Source organism: Amblyomma maculatum, chromosome 11 (genome assembly GCF_055883805.1).
Source record: "Amblyomma maculatum isolate TAMU_Amacu chromosome 11, ASM5588380v1, whole genome shotgun sequence".
In the NCBI taxonomy this organism is placed as follows: Eukaryota; Metazoa; Arthropoda; class Arachnida; order Ixodida; family Ixodidae; genus Amblyomma; species Amblyomma maculatum.
The window spans coordinates 138,053,273-138,071,173 of record NC_139354.1 but is presented as its reverse complement, the minus strand read 5'-3'; the positions used below and the strand labels follow the sequence as shown (position 1 = coordinate 138,071,173).

The following is a 17,901-nucleotide window of genomic DNA, read 5'->3' as shown; positions in this document are numbered from 1 at the left end:
ACACGACAAACACGGGCGCAGACCAACTTGCGTATTCAAGCAGTATGCCAGGACTCGGGACTGGCAAGTGGTCACAGCGATGAGGTTCACACACGTTAAAATAGCATCATGCTTCGTTTACACACACAAAACAGAGACCAATGTAGAAGAAATATACTGCAGTAGAATATTGTGAAAACGAAGCATGAAGCTATTTTAACGTGTGTGAACCTCATCGCTGTGACCACTTGCCAGTCCCGAGTCCTGGCTTGAATACGCAAGTTGGTCTGCCCCCGTGTTTGTCGTGTTTGTGTTCCTTCGCCTATTGTCCCGTTTTTAGCGCAATTTACATTTTTATTTCTTCAGTGCTCTTTCATACTGTGTACACATACTTCCATCGTTCTACCCTGGATGCTCAAAGCGAAAGTTTGTGTTAAGCCTTGTAAAGCTTGGCCAGACTTGCTTGTTGTTTGATAGCAATGACTGCCGTTCAGCCAAGCTTTACCAGGCTTAAATTTAAAGCCTTTGCTCTCGTTACTTAGGCGGCACGTTTCGCTCGACCTCTGTGCCTCTCTCTTTGTCTCTGTGCGGCAGCCTCCCGGTGAGCTGCGTCTACTGGATTATCGAATTCGGCCTGCCGTCTTCGCAACCTCTGAGATGCAGATATTTTACGAGGCGTCTCGCTTGGATCGTCCATGAGGACTGCGCCATTAAATTGTTGAGAGCTGTTGCGATCCCATGGCTCCAGCGTAGCTGCGGTTGAGTGACTTCATGGCGATCACCTGACTAGGCAGAGGCAAGGGCTATGTCGTATGAGGGGACTATCTATGCCGATGAGGGCTATGTTGTAAAGTGTATTCTCTATTTAGGGACCACGGCGAAATAGGACGAAAACGCAACCGAATTAGCGCAAATTGCCCACTCATTGCGTAAACCTTGCCACGACCCAGTATATCCTATATTCATCGTGGCTTTTTGGAAAAGAGTTGGCGCACGGCTTGATGTTGCCAACAAGCATCACGGCGCGCAAGTGTATAGATAGTCACGTGGCAAGTAATAAATCTCGTTGGTGTTCTCTAAAAGCTTGAAAAGCAACAACACTAAAAAATGTTTTAGAAAAGAAATTTCTTACTGGGCTCTAGATCCGCATTGAACATTTTGCGATGAATGTGTTTATAAAAAGCAGAAAATTTACTTTTGTAAGCTAGCGTATCAAGGGAATTTAAGAATGTGCTGACTTCATCAAGCGACCTTGTTAAACATCGTACAGTCAGAGTTTTGTAGTTTTGAAAGGTTCGCATTACATACCTAAACAGCATGCGTATGTACTTTCTACACTAAGCTCGCCCAGTTTTTACTGCAATATGTAATATACATGGTACTCATTCGCATGTGCTCTGTATTTCTTTTTAGAGCGGCGCGCTCGCTTGTGGTCTTTTCCATCCCGTCTTTTAGCGCTGTTCAGTCGTTTCTATATTAATTTACACCGTACGATGTATTTCTTGCTTCTATTAATTCTTCCTGTTTTTCTCCCTTCCTTATTCGTTCCTTGTTCCTGCGGGGCAGAAGAGGGCGGCGGATGCAGTGCTCCACTGACGCCTCTTAGTTTCAGGTCCAAGAACCAAGGACCGTATATTTCAATATTGCAGTGTTTGCAGAGTTGCTTTGTTATACCCCTGTTACACGGGCGTTTTCAACGGCAGTTCAGTTGGCGGTCAGTTGAACTGAACTGCAGTTAGCGATGTTACACGGCAGCGCCAACTGTAGTTGAAATCTGAACTGCAGTTCAGTTCAACTGAGGTCGGGGGTCACCGTTGAATCGGTCAACTGACAAGATGGCGGTCAGCGGACGGGGCTGCATCGGCCGAGTTGTCAACATGGATTGTCTTGGCTTTGTGAGCCACGGCAAGTAAAAATTCGGAGCCAAGAAAACAAGGCAAATAAAAGCATAAATACATCAAAAAGCCTTAAACAAATGCATAAAATGTAAAAATAAACAATTCAAGAGCTTATTTTGCATTGTTAGTAGGTTTGGCGCATGGTCACGTGACCAAGGCAGTGGTTTGTTTACCCACGTGCGTTGACTATCCCGCGGGAATTCAATAGCGCAGTCACACAGTGGCAGGCTGACATGGAAGCGGCAGTGAACGGTGCGACAGCGGCCGCGGCGGCGCAGAGGCGCTTCGTTTGGACTGAAGAAATGACCAGAGTGCTAATTAATCTGTGGCAGGATTATCTTCCGCAGCTTAGAGGCCAAAGGCACAACGCGCCACTTTATGCAGAAATGACCGCCACGTTCAATGCATTGCTAGGCACTACAGAGGTGCACGTGACGGTGAAACAGGTCCGACAGAAGTTGGAAAATTTAAACCAACTCTACAGGTAAGTGGCTGGGTGTTGATAATTATTTAATAGAAGTTTTACTGCCTAAAGCACTGTTTTCACGACTTGCAGACCCAAGAAAAAGCGCAGCGACATTGTTTACTTTGTAGCACGTGCAGTCATTGTCATTTGATTGTGCGCCTGCGATTTTTTAGCCTTGCATAAATAATCTTCAGAGTACTTTTCTTCTGTAGCGAAAGTGAAACTTTATTAGACAGAACATATTTCGCACAATACATAAATATACAGACAAGACGCAAAAGTAATAACGCAGGTGAAACGCATAAAAAAATCAGCAATTCAACAAATACATCTTCAAGTTATTCTTAAATGTGGGGTGCAGGGAAGGAAAGCCACAACAAAGAGAAGTGCCAGGTAGAATCTGAGGAATTGTTAAGATGGCTTTTCAAAAAGTAGAGTACATCCAAAATGTGGAAAATATAGGTAGAGTGACACTAGAGAAACAGATGAATTTGCCAGTGTTACAAATTCCTGGTTCTGTTGTAAAACTTTGTGTTCACATTGATATCTGAAATGCATTTTGTATCAGTGAGTGACTATTCATTTTAATTTTTTTTCTCAATTACTACATTGTTTGCCTTGAATGGGAACAAATTGTGTTGCTGCATTTACAAGGCAATAGCTGTTGTTGACGCTTCTCTTATTTACAGAAAGCACAGCAGATGTGCTACTGGCTCTGCGGCCATCCAATGGCCATATTTTCATAGCCTACATAGGTTTTTAGGATCATTGCCTTGCAATGACAGGAGCCTCCTGGAGGAAAGTTACCAGGTATGTGCGAGTTGCAATGCTTTCACTCAAGTCATTATTGTAAAGTGATTTTGAATCAAATGAACCTTAATACCACAAAAGTGCTCACTGAAGTAAGAGTAAAACTTAGTTTTTGTACATGTTCACTTGTTTGTAGTAAATATTTGAATAATGCATACTTGTATTCTTTTGTATTACTTAACACTATGCTGCTGTTCTTGCTTATATTGTTTTGCTATGATACTTGTCGTTCTGTCTACGGTCACTTCTGTGTGGGTATTCTATAATTTAAGCATACATTTTTTTTTTTCTCCCTTTCCTCTCGAGTTATATTTGTTAGAACATACTGTAGTTTTACTTTTTACATTTGATGTTACCGCTGCTGCCTTTCATACCTCCTAACTAGTTCAGGAGATTCCAGTAGAGTATTTTTCACTATGGGAACTCCTTTTGTACTTATTTATTATGTATGTAATATCATGTGTGCACTACAAACTTGAAACAGCAAAAAAAAAAAAAGAGAGAGAGAGAGAGCAGACTGATATATTGCACGGTTCAGTCTTGTGGGCTTTCTGTTTAATATCATATTATGTATGGCAGTACCATGAAGAGAGAAATTTGTCTGCAAATTATTTAATCGTTCACCATGTAGTAAATATAGCAGAGTGCAAAAGAAGTATTAGATGCGAATGATGTATTGAAAAAGGTACAGGTTTCTGCAAGTGCCATTTTTAGGCCAAGTTAACATAAATGGCAATATAAAGCACATACAAGCAAGTTCACTTTGGTTGATTATGAAACCATTCTCTTCTTTTAGCTGGAGGTGGTCACGGAGATGGCAGCCGGCGCACAGGTGTTGCCCTCAGCACCAGGTGATGACTCAACTGCGCTGGGCCTGGGCGACCTGCTCGGCGATACAGCTGGCCCATCGTCTACTGCATCACAAAGTGGGAGCCCGGCTGAAACGGAAAACAGGCGACCCGGTCACCGAAGGGTTCGGCGCAACGCAGCAACAGTGGACAGAATGATGAATGCCTACGAGGCCGAAACTGAAAGATCAGCCCAGTTCTCGCAGCAGGAGCTGAGAATTGCCAGACGGGCAAATCGCCTCCAGAAGGAGGCCAATGATATTCAACGTGAGCTCGTAAAAGTTATATCACGTTACTGTGAAAGGAACAACAAATAAAATGTAAAGGCTTGAACATGTCTTCTTTGTGCACCCAAACGTACACACGTTTTCAGCAGATATATGTGACTCTCATGCTGTTACAATGCTGCCACATAAAGCCAAGGCTGTTGGCAAAAAGGCCTGCAATCACCCCTCATTACTGAAATTTTGTTTGGTCTTAACAGATTACAAAAGCAGCAGTGAAACTTACACATTCGTGGTGTGGAGGTGCCTCGCCAAAGCACGCCGCACTCTTTCTGCAGACAAACTTGTTGCACTGCTGGAGCAGACAGGTTGAGGAAGTCGATGCCCACCTTCTTCAGCCCAGTGGGAGTCGCATTCATCTCTCATCTGTTCACAAATGTTATGAATAGTGCAGCATGTTCGCACAATGCGATTGGCATTACCAATGTCGCATTCAAGACCTTTCAAGATCCTGAATCGCGCTTTCAATCTCCCGAAGGCGTTTTCTACCACTCTCCTTGCTTTTGAGAGGGAGTAGTTGAATGTGCTCACAACCTCATCCCCAGTGTGCCGATGGGGATATGGCTTCATGAGATGGGGCTCAAGGGGGAAGGCTTGGTCACATAGCAAAACTGCACCAATACTCTCTCCCTCAATCAACTTTTGCGACACAGAGAAAAAACCTGTGCTTGCTAAATGAGGCAGCACTGTGCGTTTGTAAACTTCGGAATCGTGGTTTCTGCCAGGTGATCCTACGTTTGTGTACATAAACCTGTACGTGTGGTCAACCACTGCGAGCAATATAATGCTATACCACCCCTTATAGTTATAATAATCTTGTGCGTTTTCTTTCGGGGGTGACACTTTGATGTGACATCCATCAAGAGCACCGAAGCCTTGCGGAAAACCAGTCACGGCTGAAAATTGTCGCACATGCTCGTCGATGCCATCTCTTGGGGGCATCTTCACTACTATTGGCTCCAGTTCGTCCACAACAATGTCACAGAACTCGCGAAAGATAATATTCACCGATGGGCGGCTCACTCCAAACAAGTTCGCTATTGATCTTTCCTCCCCGGAACTTGCGAGTCTGTAGAGAGACAACGCAACCCGTTTGTCCAGTGGGATGGCTCTCCTCATGTTCGTGTCTATGCGCTCAAGCCGTCCACATGCGCTCAGGATATAGGCGAACGTCTCCCGCGTAACCCGAAAGTTCGCTTTGAAGTCTTGGTCAGACAGCATTGGTACTGTGGTGTCGTACCAGGACGGAGGTCGAGGTAGTGTCCACAGTCGTGGCTCCTTCGTGCACATTCTTAATGCGCACATCATGAGAAAGCGGCATCGCTTCTCCGCCGCTTGCCTCTTCTTTCTGATTGCGGATCGCTTTATATTTAAAACATGTAACTCGCTTCTTTTGGCAGAAAGCAAAGCCTGCTGTTGAGCAAGAAGAAGGCATAGCTCATCACGCTGATTTCCCAAACGGCTCAAAGACATACCGATGTTTGCACGAGTCAGTGAGCAAAAAGGCTCCCCGAAAAAGCGCACCGCTGCAATCAAACACTAAATGGCAAGTGGACCGGAATAGATTGCGGGAAGGCACTGTAACATTAGCTTGCGGCGAACACCCAGCCACGATACACCATGCAAAACGACAAAGAAGCAGCGCCAGAAAGTGGCTCTAGCCGATCCTCGTCGGATAGTCTTGGCTAAAACTTTACCATCATTATGGCAAAATTGCGATCACAGCGCAAAATACACAGAAAAATTGTAAATATACATGCGAACAGACAATTATTTGAAGAAAAAACATGTATATGCTGTTTTGCGAATATTTTTAGTTCGGTTTATGTGCGAGGTCACGTGGTTATAATGTCAACTGAACAGATCCAACTGAACGCGAATTTGGTCGTGTAACAGCAGGCACAGCTCAGTTAACTGAACGGCAGTTGAAAAACTGAACTGCCGTTAAACTGAACTGCCGTTGAAGTCGTCCGTGTAACACGGGTATTAATCAGTCAAATTTTTCATCAACAAATAGCATGTGCACTGTAGTCGTAACCTATAATTATATTCCGGCCATGGACTGCCCATACGCACAGCAGACCAGGAATAATCACACATCGGGGAAAACTTCCTTTCGGAACCGAAGAAGAACGCCTGCGAGCAAATCAGTTCTCTCTTTATATGGCAACCACCACTGTTCAGTTCTTTGATAAGCAAAAAAGAAATAAAGAATAAAGTTACAAGTTTTATTCTGATTTAAAAAGTTGCACTCGCTCCTTTTAGATGCTTGTAGACCTGACCACCTCTTTCGTTCCTTGTCTTCTTACGTAGGACTTCCCACAAGGTTTCTTGACCTTGAAAAGAAATAAAAACAAACAATCAGCCCGGTACCTGACACCACGGACGTAAAATTAGCCTTACTTCTTCCTAGAAAAATATATCATCCGTAGTCGTCAACCTATTGAATAATGATATAGAGCGGGTAACTTCAAAGTGTTTGATATTTAAGCTCACTGATGAGTCTGTTCTGCTCTCAAAATATTTTTCGCATGACATGGACATTTCCAGTAATATGCAGAATAATGTACACAGAACAATGACTTGGTCTGCTAACAGCAGTTTAAAAGTTAGCGCCTCAAAAGTGCAGTTCTTTTCTTCAAATACACTTTGCTCGACAGTAATAAGTCGTTCATATTTCATGTTCTATTCCATATAAAAAAAACGACAACTTTCAAGCACGCCCTGGTCTCTCTATGAAATTGGATTACTGTGTTTGCTTCTTGTCCCACCTGATGACAAAACCGTGTTGGTTCTTTAAGTTGTGCAATAAAACAATAATTATTGTGCAATAAAACAATAATATTATTAATAATTGGCAGACTTGGTAAAATGTTAGGAGACGATTAAGTACATTTAATCGTTGATTCCCCAGAACTGCGTATGTACGTTATGCGTTGTTGCTAATTAATATCTTTAATTAGTTGAAAACTGCTAATATACTACTAATTGTAATGCGGATTTGTAGCCGTAGGGCTAAAAATGTTACAATCGCGCTGTATTGCTACTAAGCAGTATTAATTAAGGGTTGGCGGTTCGGTCTCTAGTTCCTCGCAAGGGCAGAGGAACTAGAGACCAAATCGCCAACCTTCGCTGGATCATGGAAAAAGCAAGAGTTACAGAAACCCATCTACTTCTGCTTTATAGATTATGCGAAAGCGTTTGACTGCGTAGATAACAGCAGATTGTGGCAAGCTCTCCAAGAGATGCGAGTTCCAATTCACCTCATCTGTCTCCTTAGGAACCTGTATGAAGGACAAGATGCCACAGTCAGAACTGGGCATGGTCTTACTGATTGGTTTCCGATCGAGAAAGGAGTGAGGCAACGCTGCATACTGTCGTCCTGCCTATTTAACCTATATGCAGAGTGCATCACGAGGAAGGCCGGTCTGGACGAGTTTTCAGCTGGAGTGAAGATTGCTGGAAAACGTATCAACAACCTTAGATATGCGGATGATACCACTTTAATGGCAGAAAGTGAAGTGGAACTCAAGAGACTTCTGATGCGCGTACAAGAAGAGAGTGAGAAGTTTGGGCTTAAACTGAACATTAAAAAGACAAAGATCATGGCGTCTTGCCCTATCAAGTCCTGGAGCATCAATGGACAAGAAGTGGAAGGTGTGACAAATTTTCTGTTTTTGGGCTCCAAGATTACCTCGGAAGGAGACTGCAGCCATTAAATTAGGAGACGCCTGCTTCTGGGAAAGAGAGAAATAATTAGCCTTGACCTCCTAGTAAAGAGCAGAGACATTAGTCTGCCAACCAAGGTCCGTATAACTCGTGCTATGGTCTTTCCAGTTGTGATGTATGGATGCGAGAGTTGGACTGTGAAAAACGCTGACCGCCGAAGAATTGACGCGTTTGAATTGTGGTGCTGGCGAAGACTCTTGAGAGTTCCTTGGACTGCCAGAAGATCGAATCAGTCGATATTGTCGACTATAAACCCTGACTGCTCATTGGAGGGTGAAATTCTAAAGTTAAAGCTCAGCTACTTTGGTCATCTGATCAGAAGAGAGGAGTCGCTGGAGAAAGATTTGATGTTGGGAAAGGTTGAGGGTCGCCGGAGAAGGAGTAGGCAGCGAACGCGATGGTTAGATGGCATCCTCGAGGCACTGCAGATGAAGTAATGTGATGTTAGGAAGATAGTGAGAGACCGGAAAGCGTGGCGTGACATGGTCCATAGGGTCATGAAGAGTCGGACACGACTGAATGACTGAACTGAACGGAATTAATTTTATTTCAGTGTACCTGTAACGTAATGTGCAGTTCATGCTAAAGATCCGCTATAAGGCCGTCGTATAAGGCCCTTAAGTTATCGCTCCGAATGAGCGTCTTCTTGTGGTCGAGAGGTAGCGTACTAGGCTCACTAATTAGAGGCAACGGTCCGAGTCGCCGCTCGACCAGTTTCGCTTCTCGTGGAGATTTTTCGTGGAGATATTTCGCGATTGTGGTGGGTGAAGGCCCCGACCATGTTGACCAATTAAAAATTTTCACGACAGAGGCGAGACATCACGCGATTTTTTAAATGTGAACTTTAATTCTATAGCATTAAACTGCCTGACCTATTATATGCACAGCTTCTCTGTTTTTTTTTTTTTTTACGGTCAACGCGTTATCTATAGCACATTGCATCGCACCTGACCGATAACTAAACAAGCCAGTAGAATAATAGGAATGCTCGAAAGATTGCAGCCTTACTACGCTGCCGCCCCCTTGCTGTAAATTAAAAGAAAGGTAGGCTTCAAATAGCCAAAAAATACATATCAGTCTACATCTAAGCGTGGAGCTCGTAAAGAATTTGGTTTTGATCGCTGAATGGTATATTCTGCAAAGCTGTTTAACGATCTTCATATAAAGTTCAGAAGAAGAAGCAAAAACTGTAACGACAATAGACTAAGGCGTCATCAAATAATATAACCGCATTATCGTCGGAACTGCATGTCAGCACTTGTCTGGATAAATCCCTTACGTCGTGCGACGTTTCCTTGTTGGCGTTCGCTCATCGTCTGAAACGACGGTTCGGTTGTGTTCCTTTAAAAGCGCGGCACATAACGTTTCCGCTTAAATGCACGTTTAATGCGACCGTGCATCAAGATAGTAATAAACTGTGTGCCATTAATGGTAAAGGTTGTATCACTGATAAGGAGTGAAAAAGCGCGCAGCGAAACTAAAAGTGAGAACCGCGCTAGGGATACTAACGGGTTTAATTTCTTGGTGTCGTTAATGATCCCCGCGATAGAAATAATATCAAAGATTCTTTTCTTTACAAGCTTTAATGCTTAACGCATATGTTCGGTGCATTTGCACTAGAAATATTGAAGCATTCACTGTTAATTAGTGGTGCGACATTTTTTGTAGAGCTGTCAAAAATGAATCTATGAGGCCTTTGCATTGCAAAGAAACATTGCAAGCTTGGTGATCGTAAGATTAAAAGCGCATTTCGTCACGGCAGTCGCGTGCCTGACAGGAAGAGCTGCAGGGAACACCTCCCTAATCGACTGTGCACAGCGCTATATGTGTATGTTCCGCTCGGGGCGCATTAAAAAGCGATGAGCTCTATCAATTACTTTCACAGTAGGACGGTATGCATGGAAACGCTGTATCATAAGAAAGAATGCTACCTGCAGAGTGACAATTTTAAACCGTTCTGCAGAATCTCTAGCAAGCGAAAAAAGAAGGAAAAATAGAAAAATAGAGCACCGTCTAGCGCCTATTACAACAATCAAGACTACACCAGTACATTTTCTTCCTGCTTGCAGGCATAATCAGTAGAACACCCTCGATGGCAGAGTGCCGAAAACCTCACATTAAGGAAAACTTCAGCAGGTCTGAAATTTGCGACCTGAATGAGTGCGGCCGGTGCGACTGTCACATTTGGTAAGGGAGTACGCTCTGTTTATGTAATGCATATGTGCGATTTCAGTGTTTCCTTTCTTGTCTTGTTTTGTGCCATTCCATCCCATCCCCCTTTAGCTTCTCTCATAGAATAAACCTTGCGTTTGGAGCACATGATGATTGCTATGTGGGCTATTATTATATTATTATCACTAGTAGTAGTATTGCATATAATATTGTTAAGGTTAGTATTAGTATTATTTCATATGTTGCAATTGACCAGCGAACTGAAACTCTGACACCGTCGCTACCTTACTGGCGCGGGTGCTGATATTATCGGCTCCTGCTCTCGTGACAACAGACGCGCTATAGTTTGAGGTATACATGTGCATTTGGGCGTAGGTGAAACACATAGGCGTCCTCGTGCTGTGCGATAACACTTCATGTTAAACATAATCAGGTGTTCGAAAATAACTCGCCGTCCTCCACTACAGTGTCTCTCAAAGCCCTAGCCACTTGTGAGTGTTAAGCACGACGTACGCATACCCATGCCGAGTTGACGCTCTCTTGTTACTTACTGGTCAAAAATGTTTCAGGAAAGTGACGACGCTAGCAAAAACAATGGCCACGAAACCGCAGGGGTACATCAGACACAGGTGCACGTATCTGAGAACAGGATTTCGTGAATGGCACTCTTCGCGGACACCCAAGCCACCCATTTAGGGATAAGAGGAAAGAAGCTGCGAAAGAAAGCAGAGGGAGAGCTATGCGTCGTACTGGATTAGTTTCGAGCCCCTGTGGGCTTTTCACGTGAGCTAACATCGTACAGCATACGGGCGCTTTTGCGTTTCGCCGCTACCAAAACGGCGCTACCTGTCAAGATCTCGGTAGTGACGAGCTGCTACAGCTGTAGCATTCAGTCCCGATAAACCGCAGCGGGAGGAGAGAGCGGTGTCTGTGTGCGCTGTGAAGAGGAAAGTGACGACTTGCTTCAGGCAGAGCTGGCGATAGCATTGTTATTCATTTGACCCAACACGCATGGTGCTTTCCCGCATATAAAGGTTCAAAGACGACTTCAAGCCATCCTAATTATATTTAACTTCGTGGTCAATTCAAACCAAGTTTGTTTTCTCGAAAAATGGACGAGAGAAAATTCACGCAGACCTCTCACTGTCTCTGGGTGAAAACTTCACAATGATAGTTGAACTGCATTACGCCTTACCAAACACGAAAATGGCCTCTCAAAGCAACTGCGTTATCAGGCTACCACTTGGGGGCACAGTTTTCCAACATCCCCTTCCAGCGCAATCTGATCGATGCATTTTAGCTAAATGCAGACTCAAGGTGTCCGTGCCTATTCTCACTCCTGTTTCTTTTTTCCTTCTTTTAGTTGCATCGCTCATGTAGCCGAAGTGACAATGCTCCAGCCTCCAGGCGAATGCCGGAGAATCCGGTCGCCTAGGAGGAAGTCCCTTGTGCAATGATCGTCGTAACAAAGGACGACAACAAGGGCTGTTTAGATGGGAAAAAAAGGAGAGAAATGGTAACTGCTCTTATAGAAAAAAACAAAAAGCTTTCATCGGTCAAACTGCACTGGCTGACAATCATTTGACAACAAAAATTCAACAAGTGCATTACTTACACCTAAAAAAACATGAATAAGTCTAAAAGTGAGTAGCTTGTCCTCTAGCCTACTCCCTATTTAATTCAGGACATGCTCCCCGAGTCGCCGTGCAGATTTTTTTCACCTGAACTACGGAGGCTACTTCTCAATTCAGAATATGCGAATAGGAAGATTTTAAACAATTTTTTATGCCCTGTAATTAAAAACGTCAAAATTTCTGATGCAGTGGCTAAATGTTTGATGTCACTGCGAATTCCGTGAAATACATATTAAGAAAGATATTACGATTCTGTATAGCTAGTGGTCAAGATATGCATCAGGGCTGGCAGAGAATACCGCGCTCCTTTAACTCAGTGGGCTAGAGGACGTGCTGCTCCCTTTTTACTCCTTTATAGGCTTATTTGTGTTTAGAGTGGACACAGCCCTTCTCAACCACCACTCTATTTATCCCATCCGAGAGTTGTCCACAAATTCGCCCTGGTCACTTAAGCACCGCCTTTAGATTAGCCGTGCAAGCGTGCCAAGGCTACCTTGCCCGTTTTTGTGCTTCCTTGCAATCTGTCCGTCTCTGAGAGGGAGTTCGCGGACTAGCGCCTCCAGGAGGTCTCAAGGAGCGCTCTGTTGTTGCTTTTGGAGCCACATCGACACACGTTCAAAAGGCAAGTTGCCCGGTCGTAGTGCAGCCGGCCGCATTCGCTGGCACACCGCTTGAGCATCCCTTTTCTGCACGGGTCCAGGTAGCGCCGGCCTGCTCAGAAGAAGGGAGAGTATGCCCACGTGTGAGTCAGTAAATGTGAACGCACATGAAGCTACAATAGTGGTAGCGACAGGAAAGCTTGCAGCACTTTTGTCATACCTTTGAAACGTCTGAAATAAAATAATCGCAATATATGTTGACACAATAACTTTCTGAAGTAATATCAATACATTAACACAACGCAAACATGGGGTCAAAAAGCAGCGGACAATACAACGTTTTATGTCGCCCGCTATTGATGGTCCCGTGGTTCACGCTGTTTGCTTTTCTGTCCTTAAAAGCACTCCAGTTTGACGCCATGAACTTGAACCGCACTATAAGTAGCACATCACAGATATAAAATGTAATGCTTTCTCAGCACACTATTTTGACTGAAGAAGCACAAGGTCAAAGCACGGTATGAGAAGACAACGTACTCAGCAGCCAGTGTCTCTATCACGATAGGGACAGGCTCGGAGTCTCATCAGACTTGTATTAACACGACAGCTTTAGAACGTACGTCCGAAACAAGCTCCGATGTCATTAATGAAAACTCCGATTGGACGAAACAGTCGTGTACATAAGCACATGACATCGAGTGGGTAATCCATACACAGTACAATAATCACAGTGTACCTGAGGGATGACATGACTGTACAAATCTTATTTGGTCTGCTGGGTCGTGAAACGTCATTATAATTTAGAAGAATGCTGATTAAGTGCGCTGAAAAAAAAAATCAGCTATGCAGGGAATCGAACCTGAGACCCTTCGATCGCGAGCCGCGGACACGCTATTTTGTTTTGTGCTAAAAAACAAGTTTCTGCTTCTTAGTCGTGGCAGCACAGGGCGTTACTGCGGCGGCTAGAATAGGAGCGCGTGGACAGTTTCCGCTGCTCAGGAGTCGACGTATAACGTAGACCCTTCAAAAAGCAGACCTGCGCATGGCGGCGTTCATTGCACAAGGCCTCTAATGCTAAAGGATTCTGGTTGCTAAGAGTTAGGATGTTTTTTTTTTGTTTTTTTTTTTTTGCTTCTCGAAAACAGAAGCTTTGAACAAATATGGTAAGACAGGAAATTAAAATCAAGAATATGTCATAAGACTTCAGCAGACTTCCTTTTAACATGGGGATGATTTTTTGAAAACGATTTGTTCTTTAACCTCTCTGTTCATGCGGGTTTAAAAGACGTTTTTCAAGGCATCATCATATTTGTTCTCTTTGAGAGGGTGTTTAGTGTGATTCAATTACTTTATTCATTCAGATTAGTTTTTCGAGAAGTAGCGTCAAATTCTTGGGCCGCCCCTATCAATTCTAAACCTTTTCCCTACCACCATACCGCTTAGGCTCAGTCGCTTCTCTGCTAACGCTACTTCCATCTTTTTTTTTTGTTGATAAGATAACAATCTCATACCTGTGAAGTTTCTTGCTGGTTCCAGCAGGTTCAGAAAATTTTACACGCTCTAATCTTCAGAAGTGAGCAAAGTATGTTTCTCTGTGAGCCAGCTGCCCAGCTCTAACTGGCGATTGGAAGCCATTGCTTTTGTTGCTGATGTTCTTGAATAAATATGAATCCCTAAATCACATAAAGAAAGATTAGTTACCTCGTTTTGGTCTCTAAATAAAATAAGGGAGACACTTAAGCTCCACATTTAAGGCTAAGATGCGACAGTATAGGCCACCTCCCGCTTTAACAAGTCGCATGAAAGTGTATGCGTGGCGTATAGGGGTGATGTGTCTGAATAATTATGCAAGGATCCTTGTAGGCTGATTCTGACATCCCCCTCCCATGTGAAAGGAGAGGCATGATTTGGCAACTCCTGCTAAACGTAACGACATGCAACTATACGTCTAGACCGTGCGTGACCATGTCAGCTGCCAGCTACCATGCTCGTTATGTTTCGGTCACAATACCGGCGCCAGGTTGTCTGGTGAACGGCGCCTTTAACACAACAGCGTTAAAAAAGAAACACTTCCTCAGTTTAAATAGGATCAATCCATGCTTTTAACCGCAATTTCTTGATATGTACCTGCTTTCATCTCAATGTGCAATATGTTTCCAAGCAGTAAGTGCACTTATGCGATTGCCTATCAACATATATTCCACTTGTATAAATACGTGCAAAAGGCATTTCTCATTTTGTTTAATACTATTTTGAGGTTCCGCTTGCATACTTACAATCAATAGATCAATCAATTAAATCATGCAATTGACCGTTCACAACAATAGCAAAAACATGCGTGCAAACCATCTTGTCCTTAACCTTTTTGTAGCGAAAGCTATACACTACTGTAGGCGTTCAAGCCGTCGGCGTGGCACCGTGGCATGGTGGCAGGAGCGGCCAACTTGGGTCTCTCGTTTCACATGGGACGGTTATGTTAGGGTCAGCCTGCCAGGACCCTGGTATTCACGTTATTTCCATAGACAAGCGTCATGTATGTAAACACGGGTAGCGCTGCGATCGGCAGCGACATGGGGTGTAGGCAAAAAAACGCAGCGTGCCTACACAGCGACAAGCGACGCTGCCTTCGAAACCAATACACGCGTGCGAATATTCTAGAGCATAAGCTTCGCTTGTGCGTAGAAATAGTTTGGTTTATGCCTGGAGAGTAGTTGAGAACCTTTGGAGCCGATTGCTACTGGAATTACCTGGCGAAGAGCGCTGCATTGCCTTCCTTCGCCGTGGCCTCAAAAGCGCGCGGCTACGGTGGGTGGCTGTAGTTATTTTGGTTAAGTTAAATGAAAGGAGAAAGCGCAATGTATAGGAAAAACTAACAGTCAAAACTGTTGAACTCCCGAGCCTATTGATAGCGCATGAAGGGGGGACAACGATATGAATGACAGGAAATGTGTTTCATATATAACGACTCTTTCGATGAACTTTCCGCTGCTCCAACAACCTTCAATCTAAAGAAATATTACCAGCAACTATAGAGAACTAGAAATCATATTTCTAGCTCAGTGTATGCCTGCAACTTAAGTGACAGAATTTCATGAAATAGGAAGAACTCAGTCTTTTAGTTCTTTGTAACGTCCGCCTATAGTGCGCTGCCAACTTGTTTTATCTTGGTCGATAAAAAAACAAAAACACGTCTTACATTTCTTTTATTGTATAGATGCGTCAAGGTCATTCACAGGTTAATATATACTTGAAGGCTTTTAAGAATGCTCTCTTTTTTGTTCTCTGTTCTATATAGGAGAGGTGCATAAGCTTCAAGTGCAACGTTCTCCACGATATCGCTTGCAGCGAAATTTAAGCGACCTGCTTATCTTTAATACACTTGGAACATTTTTATTCAAATGCGCTTCATCTTATTCTGCTTATTTTGCACCCCTCATAGCCGAATCTGCTTTAGGACATTAAACTCCATATACTGTATATATATATCATACTTAAATATCCTGGTCGATCAGAGCTAGGTTGTACGTGAATATTTAATTTGTTCGTCATGTTCGTAATGACTTTCAAAAGAAAATTTAATAATCTGAGAAATAACACTGCATGACTTTGCCACAATCCTAACGATGTTAACTCGTTTTCTAGGACCGGTTTTGAAGTGTCGCTCGTTGAAACTCGCGAAAGTGAAAACAGAGAAAAGCTAACTTCAAAGACCGGGCCTGTTTCGGCAATATAGCGCTAGAGTGACCGCTCAAAGTAACTGCATTTACTTACGCAGCAGCTTTTGTGTCTTTTCTGTACGAACATATAAATGATAGAATAAGGGAACATGAGAAGTCCCTGGAAAATGGGCAGGGGCCAAATTTACCCCTGCACTGTCAGAAGTGGAAGTGTGAGCCATTGTTTAGCAGGCTTAATATTTTAGGGAAGAGTCGGGATAAGATGGGGCGCGTGAAATTTTAGAGGTGTTCTGGATACAGAAGAAAGAAGACAGATGTATTAGCGGAGCCTCTCTGAGTTTACGTAGAAAAGAATTTACTTTTATTGAGAAATCTTCTTGAGTAATGGAAAGAATCGAATTTATTATCGGGCCTAAAGCTGTTATAATTAGACACCTCCCATGTATTATGGCCAGGTTTGTTTATGGATCCTTTTAACCTCAAGTACATGTACTTCTCATTCTCATGTACTTCGTTGTTCGTAGACATGTTGGCAGGTTACAGTTTTTTCATTACATAGTGACTTCACAAGTGATGTGTTTTAGATGAACATGTACTACTGCACATGTGTGGTGGTTGGTTGTTATTGTGTGACTATGTGACTATGTGGTGGACTTTGTGACTGTCCAGCGTGGTATTAGCGCTGAGAAAAACAGAGGTGTGCGGATATGTACGTGAGTGTAGAATTGGTGACTGCCATGCTTGGATCAAAAGAAGTGCAAGAAAGCAAACTGGTTATCTGAAGAGGCTTTGCAAATAGCTGAGGAAAGGAGGATGGCAATAGTTATGGGGGAAAGAGAAAGATACAAGGTTCTCAATGCGGATTTTCAGAAAATAGCAAGGAGATATAAGAATGCCTTGCTGAACATACAGTGCCAAGCAGTTGAGGACAACAGCCAATTAATGAACACAAGAGCTCTGTATAAGACAATCAAAGATATCAAAGGAAGCTTCTGTGCTAAGCTGGGCGTGATAAAGGACAAACGAGGCAAGGACCTCACTGAAGCCTCAGAGATAAAGAAGAGGTGGCAGGAATACACAGAAGAACTGTACAAGAAGGACCCGAATGTGCAAACCCAACATAAGACGGTTGTGATTACTGATCTCGAGCCGGGCATCCTGAAGAGTGAAGTTGAATGGGCTTTGCCAGTCTTGCTAAGAAGAAAGCCAGCGGAAGTGATGGCATTCCAGCTGAGTTGCTTCAAAACCTCAACCATGACGCTGTTAACATTCTGCATACATTATGTCAGAAGATTTGGACACCCCAACAGTGGCCACAGGATTGGAGGAGGTCAGTTTACATCCCCATTCCAAAGAAAGGCAGTGCCAAAGATTGTTCCAACTACCACACGATCGCACTTATTTCGCATGCTAGCAAGGTGATGTTGAAAATCCTCCAAGGTAGGCTGCAGCAGTATGTGGATCGGGAGCTTCCGGACGTGCAAGCTGGGTTTCGCAAGGGCAGATGAACTAGAGACCAAATTGCCAACCTCCGCTGGATTATGGAAAAAGCAAGAGAGTTCCAGAAACCCATCTACTTCTGCTTTATTGATTATGCGAAAGCGTTTGACTGCGTAGGTCACAGCAGATTGTGGCAAGCTCTCCAAGAGATGGGAGTTCCAATTCACCTCATCTGTCTCTTCAGGAACCTGTATGAAGGACAAGAGGCCACAGTCAGAACTGGGCATGGTCTTACCGATTGGTTTCTGATTCAGAAAGGAGTGAGACAAGGCTGCATACTGTCGCCCTGCCTATTTAACCTATAT

The 17,901-nt window shown here is 43.6% G+C and overlaps 1 protein-coding gene across 2 annotated transcripts in view; it reads right to left on the bottom strand.

Moving 5' to 3' along the window:
- Positions 1-6,510: 6,510 nt before the first annotated feature.
- LOC146175055 (uncharacterized) overlaps positions 6,511-17,901 on the bottom strand; it is a 153,029-nt gene continuing 141,638 nt past the window's right edge. Inside the window, exons 7-8 of one of the 2 annotated variants that reach the window (XM_084583476.1) lie at positions 12,314-12,531; positions 6,511-6,621 (exon numbers count right to left, since the gene is read on the bottom strand). In XM_084583476.1, the coding sequence (XP_084439602.1) occupies positions 12,371-12,531 (161 nt within the window). In that variant the 3' untranslated portion in view covers positions 6,511-6,621; positions 12,314-12,370. Of the gene's footprint in view, positions 6,622-12,313; positions 12,532-17,901 lie in introns of those variants that run through there. The other variant, XM_084583477.1, reaches the window with a different exon arrangement.